Source organism: Chelonoidis abingdonii, chromosome 9 (genome assembly GCF_003597395.2).
Source record: "Chelonoidis abingdonii isolate Lonesome George chromosome 9, CheloAbing_2.0, whole genome shotgun sequence".
Taxonomy (NCBI): Eukaryota; Metazoa; Chordata; order Testudines; family Testudinidae; genus Chelonoidis; species Chelonoidis abingdonii.
The window spans coordinates 41,622,283-41,637,183 of NC_133777.1; the positions used below are offsets into that span (position 1 = coordinate 41,622,283).

At 42.0% G+C, this 14,901-nt stretch overlaps 1 protein-coding gene across 2 annotated transcripts in view; it reads left to right on the forward strand.

The window, feature by feature from the left end:
- The window catches only part of ZNF592 (zinc finger protein 592), a 92,760-nt gene that overhangs the window by 65,560 nt on the left and 12,299 nt on the right, over positions 1-14,901 (forward strand). For both annotated transcript variants that reach the window (XM_075069438.1, XM_075069439.1), the window contains 2 exons: positions 5,129-5,404; positions 7,526-7,638. In XM_075069438.1, the coding sequence (XP_074925539.1) occupies positions 5,129-5,404; positions 7,526-7,638 (389 nt within the window). The remainder of the gene's footprint in view (positions 1-5,128; positions 5,405-7,525; positions 7,639-14,901) is intronic.

The window sequence follows — 14,901 nt, forward strand, 5'->3', positions numbered from 1 at the left end:
TAACAATACTACCAGTCCTAACAGGAGTATCATCATCTCCATAGATTCCAAGGGTCCAAGGCCAGAAGAGACCATTGTGCACATCTTGTCTGACCTCGTATATAACACAGGCCATAGAATTTTCCCAAAATAAGTCCTAGATCAATCTTTTAGAAAAACGTCCAATCTTGATTTTAAAATTGTCAGTGATGGAGAATCCACCATGATGCTTGATGTGTTGTTCCAGTGGTTAGTTACTCTCACTGTTTAAAAATTTACACCTTGTTTCAAGGTTGAATTTGTCTAGCTTAAACATCCAGCCATTGGATCATGTTAGAGCTTTTTCTGCAAGATTGAAGTGCTTGTTATTAAATAATTGTTCCTCACATAGGTGCTCAGAGACTGTAATCAAGTCACCCCTTAATCTTCTTTTTGTCAAGACAGACAGACTCAAGGAATTCAATCACTACAAAGCAGGCTTTCTATTGCTTTAATCATTCTTGTGGCTCTTCTCTGAACCCTCTCCAACTTATTAACATCCTTCTTAAATGTGGGCACCAAACTGGACACAGTATTCCAGCAGCTTTTGCACCAGTGCCAAACACAGAAGTAAAATAACCTTTCTATTCCTACTCCAGATTCCCATCTATCCAGCCCATGTTTGCATTAGCTATTTGGCCCACCATCACACTGGGAGCATCACACTGATTCAGCTGATTATCCACCACAAACCCAAATCTTCTTCAGAGTCACTGCTTCCCATTCTGTAAATATGGCCTACATTCATTGCTCCTACATTTATATTCAGCCATATTACAATGCATATTGTTTGGTTGCACCCAGTTTACAAGGGGATCCAGATCATTCTGAATCAGTGACATGTCCTCTTCATTATTTACCACTGTGCCGATTTTTGTGTCATCTGCAAACGTTATCAGTGATTGAATTTTCTTCCAGGTCACTGATAAAAATATGGAGTAATATAGGGCCAGTAACTGAACCCTGTATGACCCCACTGGAATGCTTTTTAAAAGTTCCCTATTTATAGTTACTTCTCCCACAAAGTCCAGAGTGCTTGGTTCTTCTTGTCTTAGATAAAAGACAACTTGGGGTTCTTTGCCCTTCTCTTTTATAGTCAAGTGCACCGTTGAAATGGATTCTTCTGAAAGTTACCCCCCAAAGTAAGGTTAATTCAAGCTGTGAGGAAGGAGATTTAGAGTCTCAAGGTGAAGGAAATTCCATGCGGGTTTCTTCCCCAGCTGGTGTTTGCTAAAATGCAAGTTGATCTGTTCTTGCAATCTCTTCCCCCTGCAATGAAGCTGAGTGGTTATCTCCTCCCCTTGTTGACTTCAGGTTTGGTTTACATTTTATATAAATACATTCCCATTGTCTCTCAATGTACCTTCAAGGTGGCAGAACCACATTCGTTTATCTAGGACGGGGTAACTTCAGCCTTGCCTGGCAGAGGCACTTTAAGAACGTAATTCCCAATATGTTTGTAATTTTGAATTTGTCCTCTGTACATACACCACACAGTAATATTAATAAGTATCGTATATACTCGTTCATAAACCGAATATTTTTGGTAAAGTGATACAGCAAAGAGCGGAGTTCGGCTTATAAATGGGTCTACACCAAAATTTGATGATTTTAAGCTGTATGGAATCATTGAATTGAATATCTAATACATTGTTGTTTTGTTTACCTGGAGTGTTCACAGGCATGGAGCCTGTCAGCTCCCTGTGGCCGTGGTTCACCATTCCCAGCCAATGGAGCTGAGGGGCTCTGTGCCTGTGAACGTTCCAGGTAAACAAAACGTCCAGGCATGCTAGAGGCTTACCCTAACGGGTCAGGAGCCAAAGTTTGCCCACCCCTGAAATATAGGGTTGGCTTATGAAAGGGTCATACAGTTTTTGCTATTTTTACCTAACCGTCTTGGGGGGTTGGCTTATAAATGAACGGGCTAATGAATGAGTATATACAATGTTGTTAGCTTCCTATTGCTATATTACATGGCTCCTTTTAAATATAGGTAATAATATTAATGAGTTGGGGTACACTGAACTGGTCAGGCCAGCTGAAACTCACTAGCAGATATTGAGTCCCTAACCCTCTTGCACGAGGATGCTGTTAGGATCACAGTCATGAGAAAACAGGAAATCCAAGATAAAGTGCGCCAGAGGGGCGCAAGGTCAGACTCCAAAGAGGATGCCTTTCTAATCTTGTCGGCGGGACCCTTAAGTTATGCCTTTCCCACCATTCCTCTCTTATCTCAAGCCCTCAGGAAGATTCTGCAGAATAGGGCAGTGGTCATCCTCCTTGTTCCCAGAAGGCCTAGACAGTATTGGTTCCCCAACTTTCTCCAGCCATCAGCACACCCACCTATCAGTATCCAATCTTTCCCAGACCTCTTGACACAGACAGGACAGGGGCAAGATCAGACATCCTAATCTGGAGTCTCTCTACCTCAAGGATTGGTACTTAAATGGGCATTGAACCTACAGCAGACATGTTCAATAGCAATTCAAGCCATCTTTAATTGCAGGAAAGAATCCACCAAAAATTCTGCTTAGCTAAGCAGAGATTTTCTGTTTGGGTTCAGCATCAACAGATGTCTCCAGACGAGCTGGACACTCCCACTATTTTAGACTATCTGCTAACCCTGAAGACCTCAGTTCTTTCCCTTAGCTTCCTATGATTGCACTTAGCAGCAGTTAGTGCCTGCCTCTTCCCTTGATAACTATTCATTTTCACCCATCCAGCAACTGTACATTTTCTAAAGCATCACATTTAGAATCTTCACTCCTGAAACTAAATGTGCTTCCACATGGGATCTGATCTTGGTCCTCTCAGCATTAAACGAGTAACTGTTTGAACCATTGCTGACATGTTTGCTGTCCTATCTATCTATGAAAGACTCCATTCTAGTGGCCATCAGGTCACCTAGAAGGGTTGGAGAACTAGGAGACCTTTTGGCTGCTCTAGATTACACAATTTTCCGTAAGGAAAAGATTCATTGAGATTACACTCAGAATTTATCAGCCTTTCATCTAAACCAGACAATACACCTCTCTTTGCCAAGCCACTTGTGACTAATGAAGGGAGGAGGAGAGACTTTTTCCCTGAGTATGTGCTGGGCATTGGCATTTACTTATCAAGAACAAATTCATTTAGAAAATTGCCTGGATTGGCAGAATGGTTGAAGGGACAAGCGATCTCTTCACAGAGATTTTCAAAGTGGATTTCAAGCTGTATTCTACTCTATTAGTCAGCTAATACCCCTCCCCTTCAAGGTGTGAGGGCCTGCTCTACCAGAGTCAAGGCAGCTTCCCTAGCCTCACTTCATGAAGTGTGACTCATTGATATCTGTAAGGCAACAGTATGGAGTTCTATACATGCCTTCACAAGACGTTATGCACTATCTAAGCCTCTGCAGCTTATGCATCCTTTCGGTCGGTGGTCCTTGAGTCATCAGTACCACGTAGGTTCTCACAACCTTCTCCTCAATGGGCTCTGCTTGTCAGTCATCCACAGTGGAATACACATAGGGAACGGCACTCACAGAAGCAGCATTATTTACCTTTTATAGTAAGTGGAGTTTTTGAGTTCTGTGATCACTATCTGTATTCCACTACCCGCCCTTCTTTCTGTCTGCTTTAGGTTCTGTACTTATTACTTGTGGTAGAAAAAGAACCTCTTGGCTGTTGGTTCACATCACCCCTTCTGCCCTCAGTCCAGAGCATGAGGAGAGGAGGAGCGTGGGTATAGACTAAAGCTATGTCTACACTACACAACTTTTAGCAACACAACTGTGCTGTTACAGCCATGCTGCTAAAAGGCATGCAGGGTAGCCGCTGTTTGTCAGCAGGAGAGAGCTCTCTTCTCAACAAAAACTTCCACCCGCAATGAGCAGCATTAGCATTGTTGGCAAGAGAGCACTCCTGCTGACAGAGCGCTATTCACACCAGCGCTTTTCGTCAACAAAACTTCTGTTTTTGTGTTTAATACCTCCTGAATAACACACAGTTTTGCCTTTTGCTTGCCAGTATAGACAAAGCCTTACAGACACTGCATGCAAAAATCTTCCTATCTCAGGTGCATGGAAGACATGCATACCCTCACAGTGGAATACTACCCAGGGACCACACATCTCAAAGATCTCCAGTTACTAGACAAGATTGGTAACCTCTCTTTTTACAGCACTGACATTTTTAGGTAGATCAGGTAATGATACAGCCAGGTACACCTCATCTGTTGTTTGTTCTGTCTATTGAGACAAGATATTTAAAAAAAAAAAAAAAAATTGTGGTTGGGGCAGTTTTATATTGAAGCAAAAAAGTGTAAATGTTTTAAATACTTCATGTTTAACTAAGAGGGAAAATTTTAAAGAGCTAATGAGGACAGATTGAAAAGTGGGAAACCTATTCCATTTAGAAACATATGTTTCTACTGGTATTTCATATTTTCTGTGTTTGTTCCTTGTACATTACATTTACATAAAAAGAAGGGGTTTGGTCATCGTATTTTGTATGTATTGGTTCATCACATTGCATGGGGAATGGCAAATCCCCAGACCCATAATGCACCTGGCAAGTTGTTCAAGGTTGTTCATACTGTATGGCAGTGGTTCTCAAACTTTTTTTTCCGCAGACCACTTGAAAATTGCTGAGGGTCTCGGCAGACCACTTAACAATCTTTCCAAATGTCTATTGTAAAGTGCTTTTGCTTACTGATTAGATAATGGAATCAATTTTTAAGACCTTTTGTGCTTTTAAATGAATGATTAAGGCACAAGACTGGGAGTTATGAGATCCGGGTTCTTTTACTGGCTCTGCACTCTAGTCACTGCACTTCTATGTGCCTAAATTTTCTCATATTAAAAATGGTATAACAACACTGATCTATCTAGCAGGGTAGTGGGGATTAATTTATTGTTCATAAGGCATGTTAAGGATCTCAAGATGGGGAGCCAAATATAGAAGTGTTGTATTATCATAAATTATTAGCAATGCTACTCGAACAACTCTTCTGTCAGACCTTTCTAGCCTATTTCAGGGGCAGAAGCTTGGTGGCGATTTAGGAGTACCTCAGTGCTATGTTGTTTGAACTATATTTGATTCTGATTCTCTATTCCCTTATTATTAATCAGGCTGTTCATGGGGTCCCCCCGTATCCTGAGGATGTCTCTAACCTTCGACCGAAGCCTCAGACAACATCCAGCAGTCAAGTTCTTACACCACCAAAGGAGTTGTCAGTAGCCAATGGTACTTCCCATACCACTTTGCCAAGGAAGGACACAAGAGTGGAACACAACACAGAATCAAAACCCATCTTAAAAAGTGTTGGTTGGACTTGTAGGGAGTGTTCACAATGGAACCCTGATCGGGAAAACTATGTGTCTCATATGAAGAAAATCCATGGAAAGGTAAGGAGCCAAATGAAACCTTTCATGGAATCATAGAACTGGAAGGGTCTTCAAGAGGTCATCTAATCCAGTCCCCCGCACTCAAGGCAGGACTAAGTATTTCAGGCATATTTCTTCCTATTTATAAGCTTTTGACAATAGAACTATTAGTCATTAATATTTCGATCAAATAGAAGCCCAGTAGCTGTTCACCAGCGCTGTTGGAGTGAGAGCATAGCCAGAAACAAAACATTGACCTGACCTGCCGCAAGCATATTGGGTCTTCATGAATAGTATCATCTATACTTTGGCACATCACCTTTTCCTCTGCTCCTTCCCTCACTGCATGTCACATCCAGTTTCCTTTTCCACATACTTTGGTAAGTGAATGGAGAGCTGTATCTGTTCCCAGTCACTGGTATGACAGCTACAGTGGCTTGGATTCCAGGTTTTATATTGATTTCTGTTGGATTGTGTTTGTGGTTTCCCTCGGCAGCTGTCAATACTCTTCGCTTAGCACCATGATCTGGCCATGACAATAGCAGTTCCACTCTGTTAACCAACTCAGCACAACATAGATAGCAATTTGGGTAAAAGTAATTGGAAGCAACGTTGTAGTTTAGATAGAGACTGGACTTCATCGATATGCATTTAAAGATGAAGGGGAAAAGGCACTTTTTCGATTATAATATTTCATTATTTGCCAAATAATATGGAGAATTGTGTGCTGTTAGGTATCTAACCCTGAGAGATTCTGTTGTAATGAATTTGTGCAAGATGCAGAGGTGAGGTTGCTGTAGGAACCATAAATCTGAATTTTCTGACTTTTGTATGCCTAAAATCTTGTGTTGCTTTGACATAGGTTTTTGCACAGATTGGTGTCAGAATGGGCTTTTCAGGGCTACCACCAGCTCATTGACAAAACAAAGGCCAGGTTTTCATGTACAGCCAAACTCTTAATACCTCGGGTAAATGTACTGAGTCATTAATGTGTTGAGTCACACGTAACTGGAGCCCTGTGAACAACAGCCATGAAAGTGTGAATTGTCCCATTTCATAAATATAAGAAGGGGAAAGATGGGAGTGGTAGATTCCCCACATTGTCTTTACCAAATGGGACAATGAAAGTACTCATTAAGTACTGAAGATTTATTTTTTTTTTCTTTTTTTAGAAATGAGCTAATGCATGTACGTGATGAGATTTAACTCTGGCAAATGCAGATAACAAGGGTATAATGCCATTTACACCATGAAGGATGCCAGATAGAAAACAAATGTATGGGGGGATTTGGAGTCATTAATTAATATGGCTCATAGTGTGATGCTAATGCTACCTAGGGCCTTCTGTTTTTCCTAGTGCTGCTGTTGGGAGAAGAAAATGAGTAGGTGGTTTTGAGTCTTGCCAGTGCCTGCTTTCATACCCTGCTCTGAGAAGGGAAAAGACAGGAGAAGGTGATACTTTTCCTTCTCCCCTCCCAACATTCTCACAAAGAGCTGGTGGGGACCAGAGAAGTACATAGTTCTGAGAGAACTGGGTGTAGGATGGGCACAGGAGTGCGGTGGTGGTCAGTGGATTAATTTCATGTAGGATCTTATTGTGAAGTCAGCCTCTTTTTTTCTGTCAAGGACTTTTTCACCTGACTCCAAGGTGGCTGTCTCGGCTTGCAGATAATGGTCTCCTATCCCTACAGGTCTTCTAGTTGTACCAGATCTTCCTCCTTCAGCAGTAAGGGCGGTCTTCTGTTCTTAAGGAGGAAACTGTAATCCGTTCATCCTCATGCTCCTGAAGAGAGAGGGGGTTTCTTCCAGTCACCAAGAAGTGAAGAGAGTTAGATCAGTACTCAGTAGCAGAAGTAATTAATTATACATTATTATTTTTTTAAAAAAGAGCAAGATTGTTCTCGAGCTGCTTCCGATCTTTACCTGTTTAAAGTTGAGATCAATGAGGACAGCCCACTTTCAGGCTGGCTAATTTGGGGATCCCAAAAATCTTGAAATTGTTCTTTTGAAGTACCTCAGAGATTTCTCTCTGGGGATGGGAACTGTGCTGCTCCCTTGTTGTTCATCCCTTCATTTGAGTGAAGTATACAAAAGAAGCTAGCTGGCTTCTGTTGTTAAAAGATGTTTCTGTTCTTCTGCTAGTCTGTGAAGAGATATCCCTGTCGGCAGTGTGAGCATTCGTTCAACGACTTCAGCAGTCTGGGCAGACACATTCGCAATAATCATGACACAGCAAAGAAAGTTTATACATGCTGGTGAGTACCCAACACTGCTTTCCAAGCTTTCCCACAGATTAGTCCATCTTTCATGTTTAAAAGCCCTTTGTATTAGATCATGTCTGCTCCTCTCTACTCTGTAATGTAAATTACATAAGAACATAATGTAAGAATGGCCCTACAGGGTCAGACCAAAGGTCCTTCTAGCTCAGTATCCTGTCTTCCGACAGTGGTCAATGCCAGGTGCCCAAAGGGAATGAACAAAACAGGTAACCATCAAATGATCCATCCTCTGTCACCCATTCTGAGCTTTGGGCAAACAGAGGCTAGGGACACCATCCCTGTCCATCCTGGCTAATAGCCATTGATGGACCTATCCTCCATTAATTTATCTAGTTCTTTTTTGAACCCTGTTATAGTCTTAGCCATCACAACATCCTCTGGCAAAGAGTTCCATAGGTTGACTGTGCATTGTGTGCAGAAATACTTGATTTTGTTTGTTTTAAACCTGCTGCCTGTTAATTTCATTTGTTGACCCCTAGTTCTTGTGTTATGAGTAGGAGTAAATAATACTTCCTTGTTTATTTTCTCGGATTACACTGGAGGGAGAATAAGAAGAGGAATAGGTTAGACATGAGTGACTTTCTGATTGCAATTTTCCTGGAGACTTGGAGTGAGGTTTAAAACTGAGTTCTGTAGGTGTATCTGAGAGTACAATCTCACACACCAGCAGAATGGCCAGAGAAACACTGGGCCTGACTCTCCTGTTGATAAATTGTATGGTCAATTGCTTGGCCACCCTTTGGTTCATTATGAAATATATTCAGCAGGTTAGATTTGATTTAAGTCTGATTGATTGAAATCATGATTTCAATCACTAGTCAGGAAGACTTGATTTAATCATGGATTTCTACATAAAAGTGCATTCTTGTTGGTTTTTATAACCTTAATACATATTCTTCACAACTCAGAGAGATGTAGGTTTCATTTTTAGAAGGTACACACTATATGTTTAAGTGATTAATCTGAAAAGTTTTCAAAATAAGTTTTACAGCTATATCAGAAGATGAATGATTGGTTATTTTATTTACCAAAGGTAATTGATGCAGATATTTATGTAGTCATTGGGAGGTGAACTATCTCCAATTCAACAGGCTAATCATTAATATTTGGAGGCATTTTTTGCCAATGTCTGTATTAAAGGAGAACATCACGCAGACAGGCATTTAAATTAAATTGTTTTAGTAAATAAATAATTTAAATATTGTGGATTTTTTCTCAGCACGCAAACATATAATATTTTTTAACCAAAAAAGCACATGAATTTTGAATTAGTTAAATGTTCAAGTTTTTTTAAAACCAGGTTTATTTTTTGTAAATTCTTTTAACAAAATAGTTAAATGAAATATTAAAAAAAAATACTGTAGCCAGCTCAACAGAACACTTACAGTATTGGCTTCTGCAGCTTAACTCAGCTCGTCTCATCCTTCGTTTTCCAGTTTGTTCATAATCTGGAAAAGAAAAAACAAGCTTTCCTGCTTTTTCAGATCCAAACGATTTATCAGTTTTGGAATGAATTAGTCCAAAGGAGAAATATTCTTTCTGCACCGCAGAAGAAGCTACTGCTGTTAAAAATGAGATTATCACTTCAACAGTCTCGAATCCCAAGTTCTTAAGTGACTTCCACCAATTCAAGGTGTGACTTTCTTTAAAAAAATCATCAGCAACATATTTCTGAATGGTTCACTACCCTTATAGTTGGCATTATGGAGGGATGATGTTAGATGTCCATGTCATACCATCTCCTCTTCTTCAGCAGTTAAGGTTGAGCCTGGTACTGAGTATTGAGAAATATTGCAAGAAATGAGCTGGCGACCGTGCTTGTCCATTCGTTTTTTTTTTTGTTAATGCTTGTAATTTAACTCTGTCATTGCTTATTTCTCTTGTTAAATCTCACTCAGTTCCTTTCAAATTCAACGCGTCAGCAATAAAGCAGCTTATTTTTCGGCACACTTTTGTTTGAGAACTACAGTAATTAGGCTTCAGGGACTCAGCATTGTGTTCAACCTTGTCTCCTTAAGCCCAATGTTGGAAAACTTTGGCTGTGACAGTGCCATCTATTTTTTCAGCCGATGTTTGTTTCACAAACTGTCATCAGATTAGGCCAGTTCTTGGTATAGTACTCAAAACAGTCCACTACTGAGTTCCATTGCATGTCTTGTGGGAGAGTTAGCTTGGTTCCTCCCACTTTTTTCAGAGCATCTGCTGCAAAGTGGTTGTTACGGAAGTATTTTGTAATTTCAGCGTTAGCCCTTTATTTCTGGAACACTGAAGTCTTTGGCTAAGAGGTGCATCAAATGAGCACGGCAACCATATGTTATTAGCTTGGGACTCTCTTCTAAATAACTTCTTCTCACCTTGGATACATTTGTACCATTGTCTGTGACCAAGCTGCATACTAGACATTTGAATTTTTTTCAGAGTTTGTTATAGCTTTTACTGCTGCAACTTGTAAGTATTCTGCTGTGTGTGGATTTCCTGGTGTATCAGTTGTTTCTGTTAGGAAGACATTCCCTTCTTCTGTTGTCACACAAGCACATACAACAGGATCATTGTGGACATTGCTTCATCCTTCAAGACTCAGGTTAACAATTTTACCCTCTAGACCTTTTGTACACTGCTTAATTTCTCTTTCATACACTTTATCGAGCAATTTGCTTGCGACATCTGCTCTGGTGGGTTGACTGTATCCTGGTCTTAATGACTGAACCGTGTTAATGAAGTGTGGGTTCTCAATTATACAGATAGGAGAGTTTGTTGCCAAAAAAAAAAAAATGGGGAAGGGGCAATTTTTTCATCAATTACCTCTTTTTGTAATCTGCTGGTTCTTATCACAAACTTATCTATGGTTGTTTCTGCACGGTGGAGATTTTTTTCCTTTTTGCTACAAGTGATGTACTGTAGCTATGTGACATACATGATGTGACTGAAGCACTATCATTGGCAGATAACTCAGAAACTATAGAAAATGATGGTGATCTTGAAGGTGGATAGCCTTCAGAATCCTGTATGTTGAGGATGGAGTCTCCTAAACAAAATAAGTCAATGCAGTTATTTAACTATTATTACCATATTGCTCATTTAGTATTACTCATTGCATTGACTGACAGTACTACTTTAAAGGTGAAATTGTAAAAGGAAGATCTGCCTATTTCAGCTATTTATTTTTTATCACAACTGCATCTAAAATGATAGTACCATAGAGAAATAACTATTTTTTGCTCAAACATGAGAATTCAAGAATAGTTCAGAAGGAAGACAGGCAGTCCTTAAGAAAGAAGTATGAAATAAAAAGTTTACCAACCCGAAGAACCTGCATGTACAGACCTGTTCCTTTCATCATCATCGTCAACACAGCTTTCTCCTGAGAAGGAACACTTCTCATGATGATGTTTCATTTGGGAAACCAGCCCTTGCATTTCTTTGTTGCACTGTTTGCATTTTGCATGCATGCCTGTCTTACCCATAGGTAGAGGAACTTCATTAAAATATTCCCAAACTGGATCTCTTTTACTGCCTGCTGCCATTATAGGTTTTCCTTTCTAGTGAGAGAATGGTATGAAAGATCTCAAATCAATGAAGGCTACACTCAGAAAGACCTCAAGACTTCTGGAATATGCTGGTCAAACAGTTTCACTTTTGTTTCGACTGCCTGTTCCTACGTTCTCACATTTATCTCCAGACTTCTTCTCCTTGTCCAGATCTATTCCGCCCCCAACGATCTTCTGTTCCTTGAACTTTTTGAAACTTTGCTGTTTTAGAGAGAGGTAAGGGATTGACTCTGTGTACACAAATGTGCAGAGGGACAATAGGGTTGAGGTCTGTTATTTCTCTCCTCTCTGTATTTATTTATTTTTGTTTAAAAACATTTTTGCTGTTAACATGCATGTTATCTCTGGAGACACAAATCTAGTTTGAGAACTGCAAAACTAAGCATCTCTGATGGTATCTTCTAGACTGTGCCCCATTGGGCAGATAGAAAGATTAACCTAAATAACCTATACAGAAGCCCCTGGAACCCGGTAAGATTGGGTCCCCAATCCATGAACTATTGGAACTCATCTACAAAACTTTGCTTAAACATTACACGAATATATTGTCTCATAATATAGAATTAGAATTTATAATCCCTATTCCATGATGAGATATCATTGATCTATAATGTATCTTAATTAAAACTGTTTATATTGCTTTTTCCACTCAAAAAGCATTTTATCAAAATCTGATTTAAATAAAAAAAATTCATTTTTTTAAATGTATTAATTTTTTTAAATTGATTTTTATCCACCCTGATATTCAAGAGACCAAATAACCAGTATCAGTCAGATTTATGGCTAAAACTCAATAATACTATAGTACAGGGAAAAGGTTCAATATGATACTAGTCTCTGGGAAGCTTTCTTGTGCAGCGCTGTTTCCCTCATCTTACATAGAACGCTCCCAAAGTTACACATTTCACCTAGGAATATTTATAGGATGATTTTACAAGTTACAAAACTCTTTACCCATCACTAAAATCCAGCCCATCATTTTATCCCATTTCCTTAACTTCATAGAATCATAGGGTTGGAAGGGACCTCAGAAGGTCACCTAGCCCAACCCCCTGCTCAAAGGAGGACCAATCCCCGGACAGATGTTTATCCAGTTCCCTAAATGGCCCCCTCAAGGATTGAACTCACAATGCTGGGTTTAGCAGGCCAAAGCTGAAACCACTGAGCTATCCCTCCCCTACAATGTACTTGTTGTGTACCTTTCTTTATTTTTGTTTTGGACACTAGATTCCAGGTACTGGTGTGTGAAAGAACCTCCCTAGCTTGTACTAAGAGATAAAATTAAGATACCTTGTGTTTGACAAGTTTCCTATAGGCTTATGGTCAGTTGTACTATTGCAGGGTATTGTGGGATGTAGCTTAGCATGAGTGAACAGAACTCAGGGAAAATAAGTCAGTTCAGCTCTTACAACTAACCAGGGATTTGTATAATATGGTATAGACTAACCTAACTTGTGTGGGAGCTAACACTCCATGGCCTTGCACCTTGTGTAGTCAGATACACTTGTGGAAAATCAGTTAATCTGTATAACAGTTAATCTGAACATTTTATACCCACTTTACGCAAATGTAAATGACTGCTTCAGAATAGTGAAGAATCATTGGACCCGTTGGATCTTTTTAGGGATGAGATGCTTCAGGAGATTGGAAATGAGATTCTGGGTCTTTCATCTCTACTTCATCACTTTGAATATAGCTAAGTAGTTTGGCAGTGAACGACAGTTATTGCCATCTGATGGCTGTTCAGAAGATTATAGTTGTGACTAGGGACTCAGTCCAATGGGGAAAGTACGCACGTTACAAAACTGCTACCATAACTGGAACCCTTCTCCTCATAGAGAGAGCATTTTGTCCAGCATCGGACCCTGGTCTGGACACTTCCCCTGCATGGTTCTCACATACTGTTAGGTTGTCCACTGACCCTCATTCACCATGTTCTTCTAAAAGAAAATCTTTTCTCTCCCATGCTGATGGGAAGAAATGGTTCCCTCATCCTCTGAGGCATGCCAAGCAGAATACCATCCCCTGCGAAGTCAGTTGTCTCAGTATCCTCAGAGAGGAGACATAACTCCAGGAACTGTCTGAATACCTCCAGTACCGGAGCTAAACAGAGGTCTGAAGACCCTAAGCAGGCAGACCTACAGCCATCAGCACTGTCTCTCAGCACCAGAGACCGAGGCACAAGAGCTTCAAGAATGGTGTCGACTGCCCCAACCAGGTCAACTTTGGTCATCATGGCACCAACAAAACCACTGGAACCGACAGTTCTTCTAGTGCCAATGTCCATTTGAGCGCCAACAAAACTGCTAGCACCAAGCAAGTCCTCGAGTCCATCTTCTGGTGCTGTAGCGAAGCGAGACTCTCCAGTGCGGCGCCTCCTGCTGGTCATCCTGGGAATTAGCTCTTGTCCAGCCCAGAGCGCCCTCTGCAGGCTTAGGTTCCCCATGTCCCTCCCAGATCCTGGTGCCCCTTACCTCAGAGTTCTGTCCCAGCAGTACCCCTGCTCTGGGTCTCCCCTACCAGGGGAACCCCCAACCATCTAAATCCACCTTGCCTCCATGGTTACTGCCAGCCATCTAGCCCCACTCACCGGGGCAACTGCAGTCTGTAAAAGGCCACTTATCATTGGCAAGGGGGTTGGACCAGCTGCCTCTGCCTATCTCTGGGCTGCACCTCCCAGCCCCAGTACCAGCACAGGCCTTTACCAAGGCCACAGCCTGGGGAGTTGCCAGGTTGGAGCTCCCCAGCTCCTCTAGCCTTTCCCCAGCACTGCTCCGTTACAGGTACCCTTTTCTCCCTGGCAGCTAGGTCCTTCACTCTCCACAGATAGAGAGAGAGTCCTTCAGCTCCTGGCCCCCAGCCCTCTTAGCAGAGCCAGCTGGGCCCTAACTCAATTGGCCATGCCTGTGGCTACCTTCCCAATCAGCCTAGCTTGTCTGCTTTTAACCCTTCTCTCCAGGAGTGGGGCAGCCGCCCCACTACAAGTGCTCAAGAGAATGTACCTCTCCCTTGGCACGAATACATCCACTGGCAGGGCCGTCCTTAGCCATAGGCAGACTAGGCAGCCGCCTAGGGCACCAAAAGGTCTGGGGGCACCACTCTGCCGGGAGCCTGGACAGACGGGAAGCAGTGGAGCATGTAAGAGCAGGGCTGCTGGGTCCTAGAGAGAGCCGAACGCAGCACAGTCTGAGGGAGGGGCTGCTGGGAGGTCTCTGGGAAGGGGTGGGGGAAGGAACTCACCTGCAGGAGCTGGGCTCAAGGTGCTCAAGCACCAGGAATATTCAAGGCTGGGGGCTGTGCTCTACCAATATTTGGAGCTGGGTTTCTCCCCTGTCCCCGCCTCGGAGCTTCCCTGCCTGAAAGAAAACAGCCAGTGTCTCTCTCCTCTGTTTGTGCTGCTTTTGCCTAAGGCTATAGAGATCAGTGGCAGGCAGCCTCTTGGAGCACCGGGGGAGGGGAAGAGGGAGAGGGGAGGGGGAAGGAGGGGCTCACATGCTTGGGAGCTCTCTCCCCCGGCACCCAGTGGCCTAAGCAGCAAGGGGGGAGGCCACAACATGATGGCAAGCCCCCCCTGTCCCCGTCCCATACTAGGGGGAGGCAAAGGTGGCTTTCTGACCTGAGAGAGCCCTAGGAGCAGTCACGTGATCTGTGGTCAGAGGAGTGGCCATGGAGGGGAAGGAGGGGGGAGAGG